The sequence below is a fragment of the Saimiri boliviensis genome, chromosome 1 (assembly GCF_048565385.1).
Source record: "Saimiri boliviensis isolate mSaiBol1 chromosome 1, mSaiBol1.pri, whole genome shotgun sequence".
Classification (NCBI taxonomy): domain Eukaryota; kingdom Metazoa; phylum Chordata; class Mammalia; order Primates; family Cebidae; genus Saimiri; species Saimiri boliviensis.
In genome coordinates, this window is record NC_133449.1 from 98,106,744 (window position 1) to 98,120,808 (window position 14,065).

The 14,065-nt window shown below is 45.2% G+C and overlaps 1 protein-coding gene across 3 annotated transcripts in view; it reads right to left on the minus strand.

Moving 5' to 3' along the window:
• MBTPS1 (membrane bound transcription factor peptidase, site 1) overlaps positions 1-14,065 on the minus strand; it is a 62,573-nt gene that overhangs the window by 24,069 nt on the left and 24,439 nt on the right. For all 3 annotated transcript variants that reach the window (XM_003922802.4, XM_074400684.1, XM_074400689.1), the window contains 3 exons: positions 10,778-10,880; positions 8,451-8,602; positions 4,610-4,771 (listed from right to left, as the gene is read on the minus strand). In XM_003922802.4, the coding sequence (XP_003922851.1) occupies positions 4,610-4,771; positions 8,451-8,602; positions 10,778-10,880 (417 nt within the window). The remainder of the gene's footprint in view (positions 1-4,609; positions 4,772-8,450; positions 8,603-10,777; positions 10,881-14,065) is intronic.

The following is a 14,065-nucleotide window of genomic DNA, read 5'->3' on the forward strand; positions in this document are numbered from 1 at the left end:
TGCACTCCAGCCTGAGCCACATAGCAAGACCCTGCTGCCTCCTCAAAAAAAAAAAAAAAAAAAAAAAAAAAACCCAAGAAAACACTGGAAAAAAATTACAAGGGGAACTAGCACTACCAGATATTGAAACATGTTATAAAGTCTTTATGATCAAAACAATATGGTACCAGTACATGCACAGATAGACCAGTGGAACAGAATGGAAAGCTCAGGGATAAACCTAATACACATGAAAACTTAGTACAGGATAAAGATGGTATCTCAAATCATTGGGGCAAGATGGACTTTTTAATCACAAGAGCTTTAACAAATGGGTGGCCATTTGGCACAAGAAAAAATTAGATCCATACCTCCAAACAACACAAAAATAAAATCCAAATGGATCAAGGAATCTCAAGTAAACAAAACAAAGCAAACAAGTATTAGAAGAAAACATGGGTGAATTTCTCTTTTATCTCCCTCAGTACAGAAAAGACTTTTTAAGGACTCAAAATCCAGAGGCATCAGCAGAAGACTAACAAACATGACTACTGAAAAACAACAACTGCATGGCAGAAACACCTTATGTAAGTCAAAAGACAACTGACAAAGTGGCAGAAAATCTGCAAGACATATCCCTGACAGAGGGTCACTAACCCTAACATATCAAGAACTCTCAAGAGGAACCAAAAACCCCACTGAAAAAGAAATAAGACAATTCACAAGAAAGGTAAAAAAACAGCTCTTAAACATAGACATAAGTGTTCAAACGTACTCATAAATAGAGAAATGCAACTAATATTAAAATACTATTTCCTACCAATCCGATTTGTAAAAAGTAACAAGGATGACAGAACATTCTGTCGGTGAGGCTCTGGGGAAACCAGCACTCAAGCACACTGCTCACATAACACAAACAGGCACAACCCTTCCGGAGGGAAACGAAGCAATGCCTAACAGAACTCCCGATGCTCTCAACCCAGACCAGCAATGCCACTGTACCTAACAGAGCCACCAGAACCCAGATCAGCAATGCCACTACAGAGCTACCTGATGCTCTCAACCTGGACCAGCAATGCCACTTTACCTAACAGAACTACCCAATGCTCTCAATGCTGACCCGATAGTGTCACCTTTAGGAATTTACCCTGAATGAAGCATCTCCAACAAAACTGAGACACACAGGTCTGAGGTTTTTCACTGCAAGTTCACTGGAAACAACTTAAAAGCCCATATGTAGACTAGCAGGGGCCTTATCAATTGTACATTCACAGGATACGTCTGTAAAAAAAAAAAAAAAAAAAAAAAAAGAGGAGAATCTCTATGCACTGATGTGGAGTGATTTCCAGGACATTAAGTGAAAAAAGCAGAATGTAAAAGAATGTCCACAGTGATGCTATCCTTCTATGTATGTGCTCATTTGTGGGCAAAGGGGAAAAAAAAGGATAAAATCCGACCTGATGTGTGTGAAAGGTGTCTGTGGAAGCCTGGTCGAAGAATGGGCAAATGGGAACTGATATGGTTTGGATGCTTGTGCCCTCCAAATCTCATGCTGACCTGTAATCGCCAGTGTTGGAGGTGGGCTCGGTGGGAAGTGACTGGATCACAGGGGCACCCCCTCATGGATGGTTTAGCACCATCCCCTTGGTGATAGCTGAGTTCTGGCTCAGCTCATGCAAGATCTGGGTATTTAAAAGTCTGGGACCTCCCTGCTCTCTTGCTCCCTGTCTTGCCATGTGACAGACTGGCTTCCCTTCACCTTTTCCCGTGACTGGAAGCTCCCTGAGGCCTCCCCAGAAGCAGATGCTGGCACTATGCTTCCTGTACAGCCTGTAGAACCAGGAGCCAATTAAACCTCTATAAATTACCCAGTCTCAGGTACTTTTTTACAGCAATGCAAGAACAAACTAACACATCCTTAGAACCATGGTAATGTTTTTACACACTGGATAACAAATTGTAATCAACCAGGATCTGGGGGAAATTCAAAAAGGAATATAAATATGAATAAATGACTCCAACCGTATTAAAAACAGATACCAAGGAAAGAATTAACCAATGTAACTTAAGAAAACACTATAGGCCAGGTATGGTGGCTCACATCTGTAATCCCAGCACTTTGGGAGGCCAAGGTGGGTGGATCACAACATCAGGAGTTCAAGACAGCCTGGGCAACATGGTGAAACCCCATCTCTACTAAAAACACAAGATTAGCTGGGTGTGGTGGCAGGGACCTGTATCCCAGCTACTTGGGAGGCTGAGGCAGGAGATTCACTTGAACTCCTCACAGAAGGCAGAAGTTATGGTGAGCCAAGATTGCACCACTGCACTCCAGCCTGGGCAACAAGAGCGAAACTCTGGCTCAAGAAAATAAAAAAAAAAGAAAACACTATATAACTATATTCTGCAGGGCCAAAGATAATAACACACTATCACAAATACTGTATTCAAAAAATTCACAAGGGCATGGATTAGCAATTCCAGAGCTGCTCAGTATATATATAGTAGGACTAAGCAAATAAGTCAATGTATTGTGGATAATGAGAGCCAGGCTTCTCACTGTTGGAGAATGGAATTAGAAATAGAGGTAACTTGACCACGTCTGTAAGAAAGAGATAGAGACAGAGAGAGAAAAACAAGGAGAGAGAAAAGCTGGAATGAACCCTGTGATACTGTGTGGAATCAGGAGACGGCATGAACTCCTGTTTCTCGTACATACACAGTGGGGCAGATACAGAAACAGGCATGTGTGTGCCTGTACGCATGTCCATACATTGCCTAGCTCTGTCTGCTGAACAGCACAGGAACAACTGTGAGCACAGCAGCTCTGAGCACCCCAAGTGACCAGGTCTTGGTGTCTCAATGCCATTAGAATAGGCCATCAGGAAAGAGTTACTTAGAGAAAGAACTGATACCAAGGCTAGAGTACAGAAGTGTGTGCAGGACACCTTGTACTGCCAAGAAGACAGAAATTGCTCAGAAAATGCTGGAGACATGCTGAAAAGACAAGCCACTAGATGGAGCTCCAGACAGCAAACTCTGGGACAACCTGAGCAACCAACTAAACGATAATATTAACTATAACCCACAGAGTAAAATAAATATGTGTTCATACTGATATAAAGAACTGAATAAATGGGAGACAAAGGACAGCTCTTCCTTCCAGCAGAGTTCCATTAATCAATGCAAATACAATAAAGGAAAAAGAAAATCATCACAGTTGTCAAACTCCTCAGGAGCAATCATGAAAGGCAAGAAGCATCAAGCATGCTAAAATGAGTGAGTAGAAGTATATGAAGAAACCAGACCATCTCTAAGCATACCCTCCACGAGACAGGAGTCACAATGGAAACACAGGGGCTGCACAGTGGAGACACCTAGCAGGTGCCATTCTGGCTCCACAGGGCCAGCGGCTAAGTTCTCCTCTGCAGGAGCACCACAGGCCGACACTGCAGCTGCCACCCATGGGTCCTTACCATGTCTGTGCCAAGGCCATGCATCCCCTGGGGCTGCTCCCAGCCAATGACTGAGCACAGAGGAGGCACTAGGCCAGGCCCATACCTGCGGGACACAGGACTCCTCCAACAGGCAATTTGGTTCAAGGATTTCCCTTCAGGCAAAACTTTTTCAGACCTGTTCGAGCCTCTTCCTCCCCAGTCTTCCTACCTCTTTTTGGTGTCAGATCAGCACTGCAGTCCTTGCCTATTTACAGCCTTCTCTTTATCCTTCAGAGGTCCACATGCCCCACAAATCTTTTCAACATCTAATTCTAGCTTGGCGTCTGTTTCTTGGTGGACCCAGACTGACAGACCACATTAATCAAATGGTGAAAATGAACACCACCAGTAATAAGATGAAGGAAAACAGAGGAACCAACTGGGATTAGAGGAGACTAAGAAGACAGGACAATGAAATGCAACGTGGGATCCTGCACTGGATCCCAGAGAAAGGACCTGTGGGACAGCGGGCTGAATCTGAATCTGCAGTCGGCAGTGCTACACCAAGGTTCATCTCCAGGCTCTGAGGCTCAGACTGTGGTTATGGAAGATGCTTAGGTTAGGGAAAGATAAGAGACAGACTTAGGGGTTCTCAAGAACCATCTCTGAAACTCTGCTGTCGATCTAAAATCATTTCAAAATAAAGGGTGAAAACAAAGTGGGGACCAGGCCAGATAGGAGCACCACGGGAGCTGGCGAGACATATGTGGTCAGCAGGTGAATTACAGTAGTGTCAGTGTTCGTATGTTAGTTTTAACAGCTGTACTCTAGCCATCTGAAATGGTGGCATTAGGGGAAACTGGGCCAATCTTGCATGACAACTCCTACTTTTGCAAAATTTCTGTAAACCTAAGATTATTTCAAGAGTCTAAAAAACTAAACAACAAAAGCAAAAAACCCTCAGAAATCATTACTTTTAACCATTTATATTACAGATAACATCAGTAAGTTGAAAGTAGCTACCTGTTCTACCAGCAGCACCCTGGTAGAAGCAGCAGCAAAACGTCTCCAAGCAGCCTGAGAATTCTGTGCTTAGCTATATTTTGTTTTGAGGCTTGTATTTTGTGCAGAGGTAAACCTGCCCACAGTCCCGAGAAGGAGAGAAAGGCCCATCAGCCGGGCGGCACACTGACCTTGCCTGAGGCTTGTAGCTGTTGAGGATCTGATAGGCTCTGAGCAGATCGAGCTTGCCATGGCCTTGCTCAAACATGTTGACCCCGGGGAGCCTCCGGGCTGATGCAATCAGGGCCTGCTTCATGCTGGCAGGATTCACCAGCTCACGCTTCTCGACTGTGCTGGAGGAAAAATCAAGCATTTGCTCATTTTCTCTGAGTAAAGGAATGAAAATCAGATGACCAAAACCTAACCTACAAACGTGCACATGCAAGGCCAGCAGTCTTGTTTTGTATCCAACGGGAGCTCGTCTGGCAGAGCCTATGTGAGATGAGAAGGAGTGTGCACTCATTTCTGTACCTGCTCCAGGACTCACCACTCCGCAGCCTTCTATGGGACCCACAGGCTAGGGCCGTTTAGCCTAACTGCATCAGTAACACATGTTTTTCTGGTAATTCAACTACATGACTACATAGGCTGCAGAAGGCACGAATATGTAAAAGGTACTGACTACTTGTGGGAGGGGAAGGCTGCTGGCCATGGAAGACACCATGTGGCACCACCTGGCTGGGAGGATGAGCACACAAGGACCCTGGGGAGGGGCCACGACGCAGGACTGGCAGGAGGCACGGGTCTGAGTGAGGACCATGGCCTCCAAAGACAAAACTCGTCTTTTTGTTTCCAGATTAGGAGGCTTGTCTGGGACGAGCCACCCTGATGGATGATGACTTTCTGAACCATGCAGACCTAAAGCCACCTTGAGAGTTCCAGCATGAGAATGCATCTAAACAAACTTTAACATACAGTGCGACATGGCTAGGAACTTGGCCTGGCGATACTAACATTAAAACATCAATTTTTGTGTATCCATGTATTATAAATACAAGTCAATTTTAATTCCTAAAATTGGAGGGGAAAATCAGTAGGTAAAAAAAGGAAAATGTACTCCCTTAAGTTCCTAAATATTTGTATATGATGGTGGTTGGTCTCGGAGTCTAGGCACGTTTTCTAAATGGCAAATCTGACATAAGAAGAGGAGATAAAGTAGAATTCTTAATGACAGAATAAAAGAACTGCTCAAAGCTACAGGTCAACAATTTTCCCCCTCTTCCTGCCTATAAAGCGAACTCAAAAGCTGCGTTCCACTGCCTTTCACCACATCATCAGAATGGAGCTTGGGAGGCCTGCCACCGCTTCTATTACAAGCGACTACCACACACAGAGGTGTTTCTCAATGATTACAACCGCATTTTTATCTGCTGCAGTGAGATGATGAGACTGAAAGCCTTCCTTGTTGCTGAAAATATGTGTACTTAAAGAAGCTGCTGAGAAAGGGAAACACAACCCGTCGGCTGCCTGCTTACTGAACAACAGAGAGCTGACAGGCTCAGCGGTGAAGGCAGAGCCCTCATTTTCTGCTAACAATCATAGCATGTAGGACAAACAAACCAGCATTTTCTGTTTCCAGAATCAACATGATTAGAACCAGGAACCCGGCCGGGCGCGGTGGCTCAAGCCTGTAATCCCAGCACTTTGGGAGGCCGAGGCGGGTGGATCACGAGGTCAAGAGATCGAGACCATCCTGGTCAACATGGTGAAACCCCGTCTCTACTAAAAATACAAAAAAATTAGCTGGGCATGGTGGCGTGTGCCTGTAATCCCAGCTACTCAGGAGGCTGAGGCAGGAGAATTGCCTGAATCCAGGAGGCGGAGGTTGCGGTGAGCCGAGATAGCGCCATTGCACTCCAGCCTGGGTAATGAGCGAAACTCCTCCTCAAAAAAAAAAAAAAAAAAGAACCAGGAACCCTAACTGAATTCGCTCCACCTGGCCAATACAAGCGTGGAAAGGGGGCCAGGTAGTCCACAATCCACCTCCCCTCTTGACCTGATGTAACGGTGGAGAGAGGAAAACAACAGAAGAGAAAGACAGTGTTTCCAGCAAGCACCAAGTTGTTCTCCAAAGGCCACTCTGGCCAACATCAACATTTTCAAGAATTTGGCTCCAAACTATACGGGAAGAATAGACAAAAGGGGGAAAAGGTAGCTATCTATCCCTTTTTGGGGTAGAGACAGGATCTCACTGTGTTGCCCCAGCTGGCCTCAAACTACTGGCGTCAAACAATCCTCCTGCCTTGGCCTCCCAAAGTACTGGAATTACAGGTGTGAGCCACCACAACCAGCCCAATATCTAGCTTTATTAAGGACTACTAACAAAACAGTATTTGGCATTACAAGCTAAAATCAACATTCAAATTACTTAAAGAGAATTTAAAATATAAAAAAGTTTAATACTATTTGCCTATATATTCTTAAATTAATTAGCATAGAATACAATAACTTTCAAATATGCAGGGCTTTGTGTGTTATCACAACATAACAGCTCAACTAAAACTTCATCTAGATAGAAAAAGTACAATTTATTTTGGGGGAAAATACAGTGACAAGATAAATGCCAGCCCAAAGACATCTTTTTACAACTAAGAATAAGGAAACATGGGCCTCCGATGAAAGTGAGAGCATGTGAACTTCAACTCTGTTCTACTCGCTTTGAGAATTTTACTTACTTATTTATTTTTTTGAGAAGAAGTCGCGCTCTGTCACCTAGGCTGGAGTGCAGCGGTGCAATCTCAGCTCACTGCACCCTCCTCCTCCCGGGTTCAAGCAATTTTCCTGCCTAAGCCTCCCAAGGAGCTGGGATTACAGGCACCTACCACCACACCCGGCTAACTTTTGTATTTTTAGTACAGATGGGGTTTCGCCATGTTGGCCGGGCTGGTCTTTAACTCCTGAGCTCAGGTGATCAGCCTGCCTCGGCCTCCCAAGGTGCTGGGATTATAGGCATGAGCCACCGCCCCCTGCCTCTTTGAGAACTTTCTACCAGTTCCATTATTTGCAAGATTAAGGGCCAGTCACTAAGCTCCATTCCAACTGCATGAGATCCAATCAGACAAGGTGGAGTAGTGACTGCCAGTCCCTGATGGGTTGGACACCCTTAACTATGGAGTACCTCAATAGGTGAGTCCCTGTCACAAAAACAACAAATGACTAACACTGTCAGAAGCTGGATGTGTTTGTTTGTTTCACTAGAGTAACCTTTTTACTATCTATATGTATCCTATAACATCACTTTGTATACCATACATATACACAATAAGACTTGGGTTTTTTTGTGTGTGTTTTTTTAAAAAAGGTGAATCCCTGTAATCCCAGCACTTTGGGAGGCCGAGGTGGGTGGATCACGAGGTCAAGAGATCGAGACCATCCTGGTCAACATGGTGAAACCCCGTCTCTACTAAAAATACAAAAAATCAGCTGGGCACGGTGGCGCGTGCCTGTAATCCCAGCTACTCAGGAGGCTGAGGCAGGAGAACTGCCTGAACCCAGGAGGCGGAGGTTGCGGTGAGCCGAGATCACGCCATTGCACTCCGGCCTGGCTAACAACAGCGAAACTCCGTCTCAAAAAAAAAAAAAAAAAGGTGAATCCCCAAGGAAATGGAGGATATATGACAGGGAAATATCTTGCTTTTTGTTCCCTGCCTGATATATATGCTTGCCTGGATGTAACAGTTCTAGCACATAATGGGATATTAGAACACAAACATAGAGAAATAGGTGTTTTGTCGGTCATACTTTGCCTGTTTGGGCTTATAGAGTGTGGTCACATTCGTGTCATTCTAACTATCAAAGAGGCGACTCCTACATCTTTGCAGCGATGAAGAAGGAGAGACAGAGCAAAGCTGTGAAGGGCCGAAGCTCTCAAACCCAAGAAAGGGCAGAAGCAAGACTCGACTCCTGCCCTGCTGGCACCCAGTGCTCCTGTCCTGACATGGGAGCTGCTGGTCTCTGGGGGGCAACACTCACCTCACTAACAAGGTGACGGCGCCTGCAACCACTGGAGAAGCAACACTGGTCCCTGAGAGGGCCCGGCACCCGCCTTTCACGCCGGAACCCCGCACACCAGCACCATAGGTGACAATGTCAGGTTTCACGCGACCGTAGCCTCCTGGTAGCTCCTATAAATAAAAGCAGCTTGGTTTCTACAGCTCGCACATTGGCATACAGTCACGTGCAATTATGAGTGAAACAGATCAGAACAGACATATGGGTTAATAACAGTGTAACCTCAGAAAGATACTGGTTTTAGTGTGAAATTCACTCCAGGCCAGGTACAGGGCTCACAGCTGTAATCCCAACCCTCTGGGAGGCTGAGGCAGGTGGACTGCTTGAGCCCAGGAGTTCTAGACCAGCCTGGGATACACACCAAGACCTCCATCTCCACAAAAAAATACAAAATTTAGCTAGATGTAGTGGCACACGCCTGTAGTGACAGCTACTCAGGAGGATCACCTGAGCCCAGGAGGTCAAGGATGCAGTGAGCCATGACTGTGCCACTGCACTGCAGCCTGGGCAACAGAGTGAGATCCTGTCCCCCACTTCCCCCCTGAAAGAGAGAGAGAAAAGAAATTCACTACAATACAGAAATGATAATGTAGAAAGTAAAATTTTAAAAATACATTTTATAACAAGCAGAACAACAGCAAAGGCATGAAGCAATTAAAAGATAAGTATTTTAATCTTGCTAACATGCAAGACTAGAAAGTGGACACTGGCTTATCACCAAGACCAGAAACTGGGAAGTGCTTTATCTCTGAGTAAGTTAAAATTAGAAATATGTTGGAAAAATCAGAAAATTAAAATATAAAAAAACCCAAACATGTTTCTCTACAAGGAAAGAAGTACATGGTATGAGTGGTTGTTTCAAACCGTTGTAAAAGAGGAACTAAGAAACCACTTAGAAGGAACAAGATCACCAGACAACTCACTCGGGATAAGATTTTAACTTAGTACTCACTCAAGCTTCCTAAGAACTAGGGCAAAATGAGAATTATAATGGAATCTCATATTGTCAGAAACAGGAGACCACTGTTTCTGAAGGGAAAGCCCTTCCTGATCATCAAACCCCTGGGACCGCAGACGCACACACTGGGACGCCGAGTGAAGGCATCCTGCACCACAGCTCTGTGATGATGGAGGAAAGTTTCTCAAATGCCATTAAAAAGGGGGTTGGTTCCGTGTTCACACTGCTATAAAAAATAAATAAATAAATTTGGAAAAAAAAAAAAAAAAAAGCTGGCTGGTGATGAAGGCCATGGACACGACACCTCATCATGGTTCAGTGAAAGCGCTGACACGAGGAGCTGGAGGCGAACTGGCAGAAGCAGCTTCCTCGTACTGGGCAGCACAAAGCACGTGCTGAAAGAGTGTGGACAGCAGGACATGCATCCTGCCCCGGACTGATGTCACATGAGAGAGTGCTCCCCAGCCAATTGGGCAGCTCCAGGGAGAGGCACCTGAGTGTGTGAGGCGGGGGAGCTAGGGGCTAGCACTGTCAGTACAAAGGCTCAGGGTGAAGGCTCCCCTGTGAAGTGCTGCAGTGTGGATGAGGCCCACAGTGTTCCCAGCGGCTGGGAATCTTTCCAGGGACTTATCCGAGGTCTCCGAGTATGGCGCGTCAACTTAAAAGCACCAAGAGGTGCTCTGACCCTGAAGAATAGGAAGAGCGGGTGCTCCCCTCAGCCACTGCCAGGACAAAGGTACCCGAGGACCCCTGAGTGCTGCTCTGCACAAGCGTCTAATTTTTCATCAAACGTTGACAGGTAAAGGAGGATGAATTCACTGCATAATTAAACCCCAAGCAGCTGAATTATTAACTGTAGCTGTTATTTTGAATTTGTTCAGCTAAATACAATTATTTCTGTGTTGGCAGAGTTGATATTAAGCTGTTCTTAATGGCTTCTCCAACTTCTTAAGGCCAAAAAAGAAAAGTTCCTCTCACTTACCATTGAAGAGGACTGCTTAGCTCTACTAGAGAGGGTAAACGGGCAGGAACCCAATTCACCACAAAGTGAGTTCCTCAGAAATCAGTTAATAAGCGGAACTGGGAAACAACATTTAAAATCAGCCCATGCTCGACACAGCAGCTGTGGACTTGCCAGAGTGAAGTGGCAGAGGCTGAAGGGGCCAGATCTCTCGTCCTCAGGGCTGGGCAGGCACTCATAGCTATTCACCCGTGAATGTGAGGGTGTCTGTGCATTTACAAATACACCTCAAGGCTCATCAACAAATGGTGCCACTAGCTATGGTGGTTTTTCCAGCTAAATACAATTATTTAGCAAAGAAAAGCATACCCAGGTAGTCATTCCCCTTGAAGAAAAGCGGGCAATGTTATCTTCAAAGTCAATGCCGCCTACTCCAATCACATCCATTTGATCTGCAGGGTTATTCAGAGTGCTATATTGAGAGAAAAGAAAAACAAGAGAAGAGAAATAATTTAAAACGAATGATTCAAACCAGGGCGAATACTCCCAGAACAATCTAAGACTTTGTGAGGTTCTTCTGCAGGAAGACTTGGGAACTCTGACGGACTGCAGCTCCTCATGGCTATCCTGTGAAATAGATATGACCCTGCCACATTCATGTTGTGCTCAAATTACGTCCTCTCATCTGGAATGCCCCTCCTTTCTTCTCTTCCCTGTCAACTTGGCACACTGGGGCTAAAAGGTGAGCTCAAGGCTCACCTTTTCCCTCCAGCACTCCAGGCCTTAAGAATCTGTACTTGCCTTGAACTTCATGCTTAACACGATCACAATTCATCATCTAAAAACACATTCTCACATCACTTTCAAATTGTTCCCAGTACATTCATCATAACTTTCCAACTAGATCAGACACTTCACAGGGCAGAAACCGTAATCACACATTTGCATCTGCCAAGGTCAGGAAGTTGTAAGTTTTCAATCGACCTTCTGCGGTGTTGTTCCACCTGCCTCGTAGGGAACTGTGGAAGGACTATCATTATTCTGTCATCTTGAGCTCCTTAGAGGAAAGACCTAAGACACGAGGAAAAAGCCACACGAGTCTCTCCAATACCTTAAGGGTCCTAGATCTGCAAAGAAATTATAGCGAAATAAATAATGGCAAAAATGTGTAATCCACAAAGACAAAATAAAGACTAACTACTTGAAAGTATAAGACACTCAGTTATAAAACTGCATTGCTAAGCTTTATCTATTATGGCTTCACTACCAAAAAAAACTGAACTCTTTGACAATTAAAGAACTGTAACTGATTCCAAGTGGCTTAAGAGATAATAGCAGCATGCAATTTTATTTCTAGAGAGTGTGTTTTTAACTGACAATTCCTAACCACACCAAGTCAAAGTGGTACTGCCTTCTCAGCTCACTGGCCACCAGAATCACACCAGCTGGTCATTCAGAGGCACCAATAATCATTTTCTGTTGACTGACACTACAAGTTTACATACTCCCAGGAACTCAAGGAGCAGAGGCTGGGACAGAAGGCACTGATAGAAACTCCCACTGAAGTTGACCAAAAAGGTACCACCTTCCCATCCTCCTCTACCTGTCAATCCCTATAATGCTTAGTGTACTTTAACCCTTTAAAAATAAGGGAAGGCATCAAGAAATCATTACTTGTATTGAAAATGGAAAAAGAGGGAGGTGAGGCTGCAGGCTCGCTGGCACCACAGAGTCTCAGAGCACCAGGGCACAGGACCCAGAAAAAGAGACCACAGCAAAGAGGACCAGAGAATGCATGCCTTACTCCCAGAGGAGCTGACATATGCATGTTACTGTCCTCAGACCAGCCCTGTGTGCAGTCCCATCAGATGCCGGAGTAAAAACCATACCCATCACAAGCTGGGCTGCCATGATCACATGCCATGTCCAGTCACTTAAAGACACAGCCAGCAGGTGGCCAGGTCTGTATGAGGCAGCACGAGCAAACATGAGGTGGAGACAGAGCCTTCCTTACAAGGCTCTGCTCCTTCAACACACTATAAACTCACAACGCTCATTAAGAAGCTATGGAGTGCAACCACCCACAAAAGCCACAGGGTTTCAGAAAGGCAGCCAGCGTGTGACAGTCAGAACAGCATGTGAAAGAGCCAGGAATCCAAACAGGTATGGCCAGGAGGATGAGCAAAGGGAAGAGGTGCAGAGGACTTGAAACAAACAGGACGAGGAGATTCATTCCAGGAACATGTGTGTGGCGCAGTGGAAGGGGAAGGTGAAACAACAGATTCTGACTGGAGCTGGCCAACTATGACCCATGAGCCAAACCAAGCCCATACCTGTTTTCACAAATACAGCATTCCTGGAACAAAGTCATGTTCATTTACATATATATCACCTACAGCTGCTTTCACATGATAAAGCCTAAAATACTTTTTACCTGACCCTTTACAGGAAACGTTTGCAATCCAGCCTAGAATACTGAAGACCTTGAAAACCAAAAGAAAAATGTGGATTTCAACTATTATGCAATAATAACCCACTGCAGATTCTTGATTAGAAAACTGCTAGAATATATGTTTGAACAGCAGAAATATACACAAAAAAGAAAAAGAGAGGCTGTCATTCACAGAGCATCATCAGCGTTCACGTGCTCTTCCTGTGCTATCTGATGTCAGCCACGCAGGCACCATGTGGGCTGCTCTCTGCGCCCATGACAGGTGAGGGAGCTGAGGCTCAGAGAAGTGAGGGTGCCTCAGCCATAAGTGGCAGGTCAGACCTGTCTGCTTCCACACCTAGTTTCACCCCTATTCCTCCTGGAAGAGCTGGGGTGGAAAAAGACTCAAGATAGGAAGACAGGCTAGGAAACACAGACACCCCAGTGACTGTGAACTGATGAGTGCCAGACTTGAGTGGGGACATCAGAAATAGGGAGACATTTAAAAGGGAGACAAGAAAACCCAACAAGATGACTTAATAACTGGTGTTTGTCATGGCAGAGCTACAGTTAGGGTATGTTCATGCCACTTACATCTGTGGTTCACGATACGTATCACTGACACCACGGCAAAATCCAGAACCCTGCACTTCTAACAAGGGTCAGGATCATGTACTCCACTATTAGGCTAGAACCCTATGAATGCCACTATCTGCATTTTCTGAGATATACAAACATGAACTTCACAGAGCTTCACCTCATACTATGCACTGGACACTTTTTGTAAAGCATCCTACAGAAACTTTAAGCACAAGAAATGATTTATACACGTTATCTGGAGAATAAAATGAAGCTGCACGGGGAAAGAAAACTGAGACCTCTAACCAGACAGGAGTGTACCAGCTGGGATTCAGTGGCAAATGTTTCACATCTCACGCTACTTGAGTTCAGCACAAAGGCCCCCCTGTGACACCGTCTTCCCTGCGTCCCTCCTAAATGATCCCTCTCATCTACTCCCAAGCATCATCCATGCTGCTGTTAGGCTCGCCAGCACTTCCTCTGTGAAAGAGGGCCACTGTGCTCGCACCAGCTCTCTCAGAGAGAGGCAGAAACCTCTTCCGCTTGCTTTGCACACAGACCTCAACACTGCAGAATCCCTTTCTGATAAATTCACTTCTCTGGTTGATTCTGGGCAAAAAGTAGTTAGAATAAAAACTTCAGGCCTC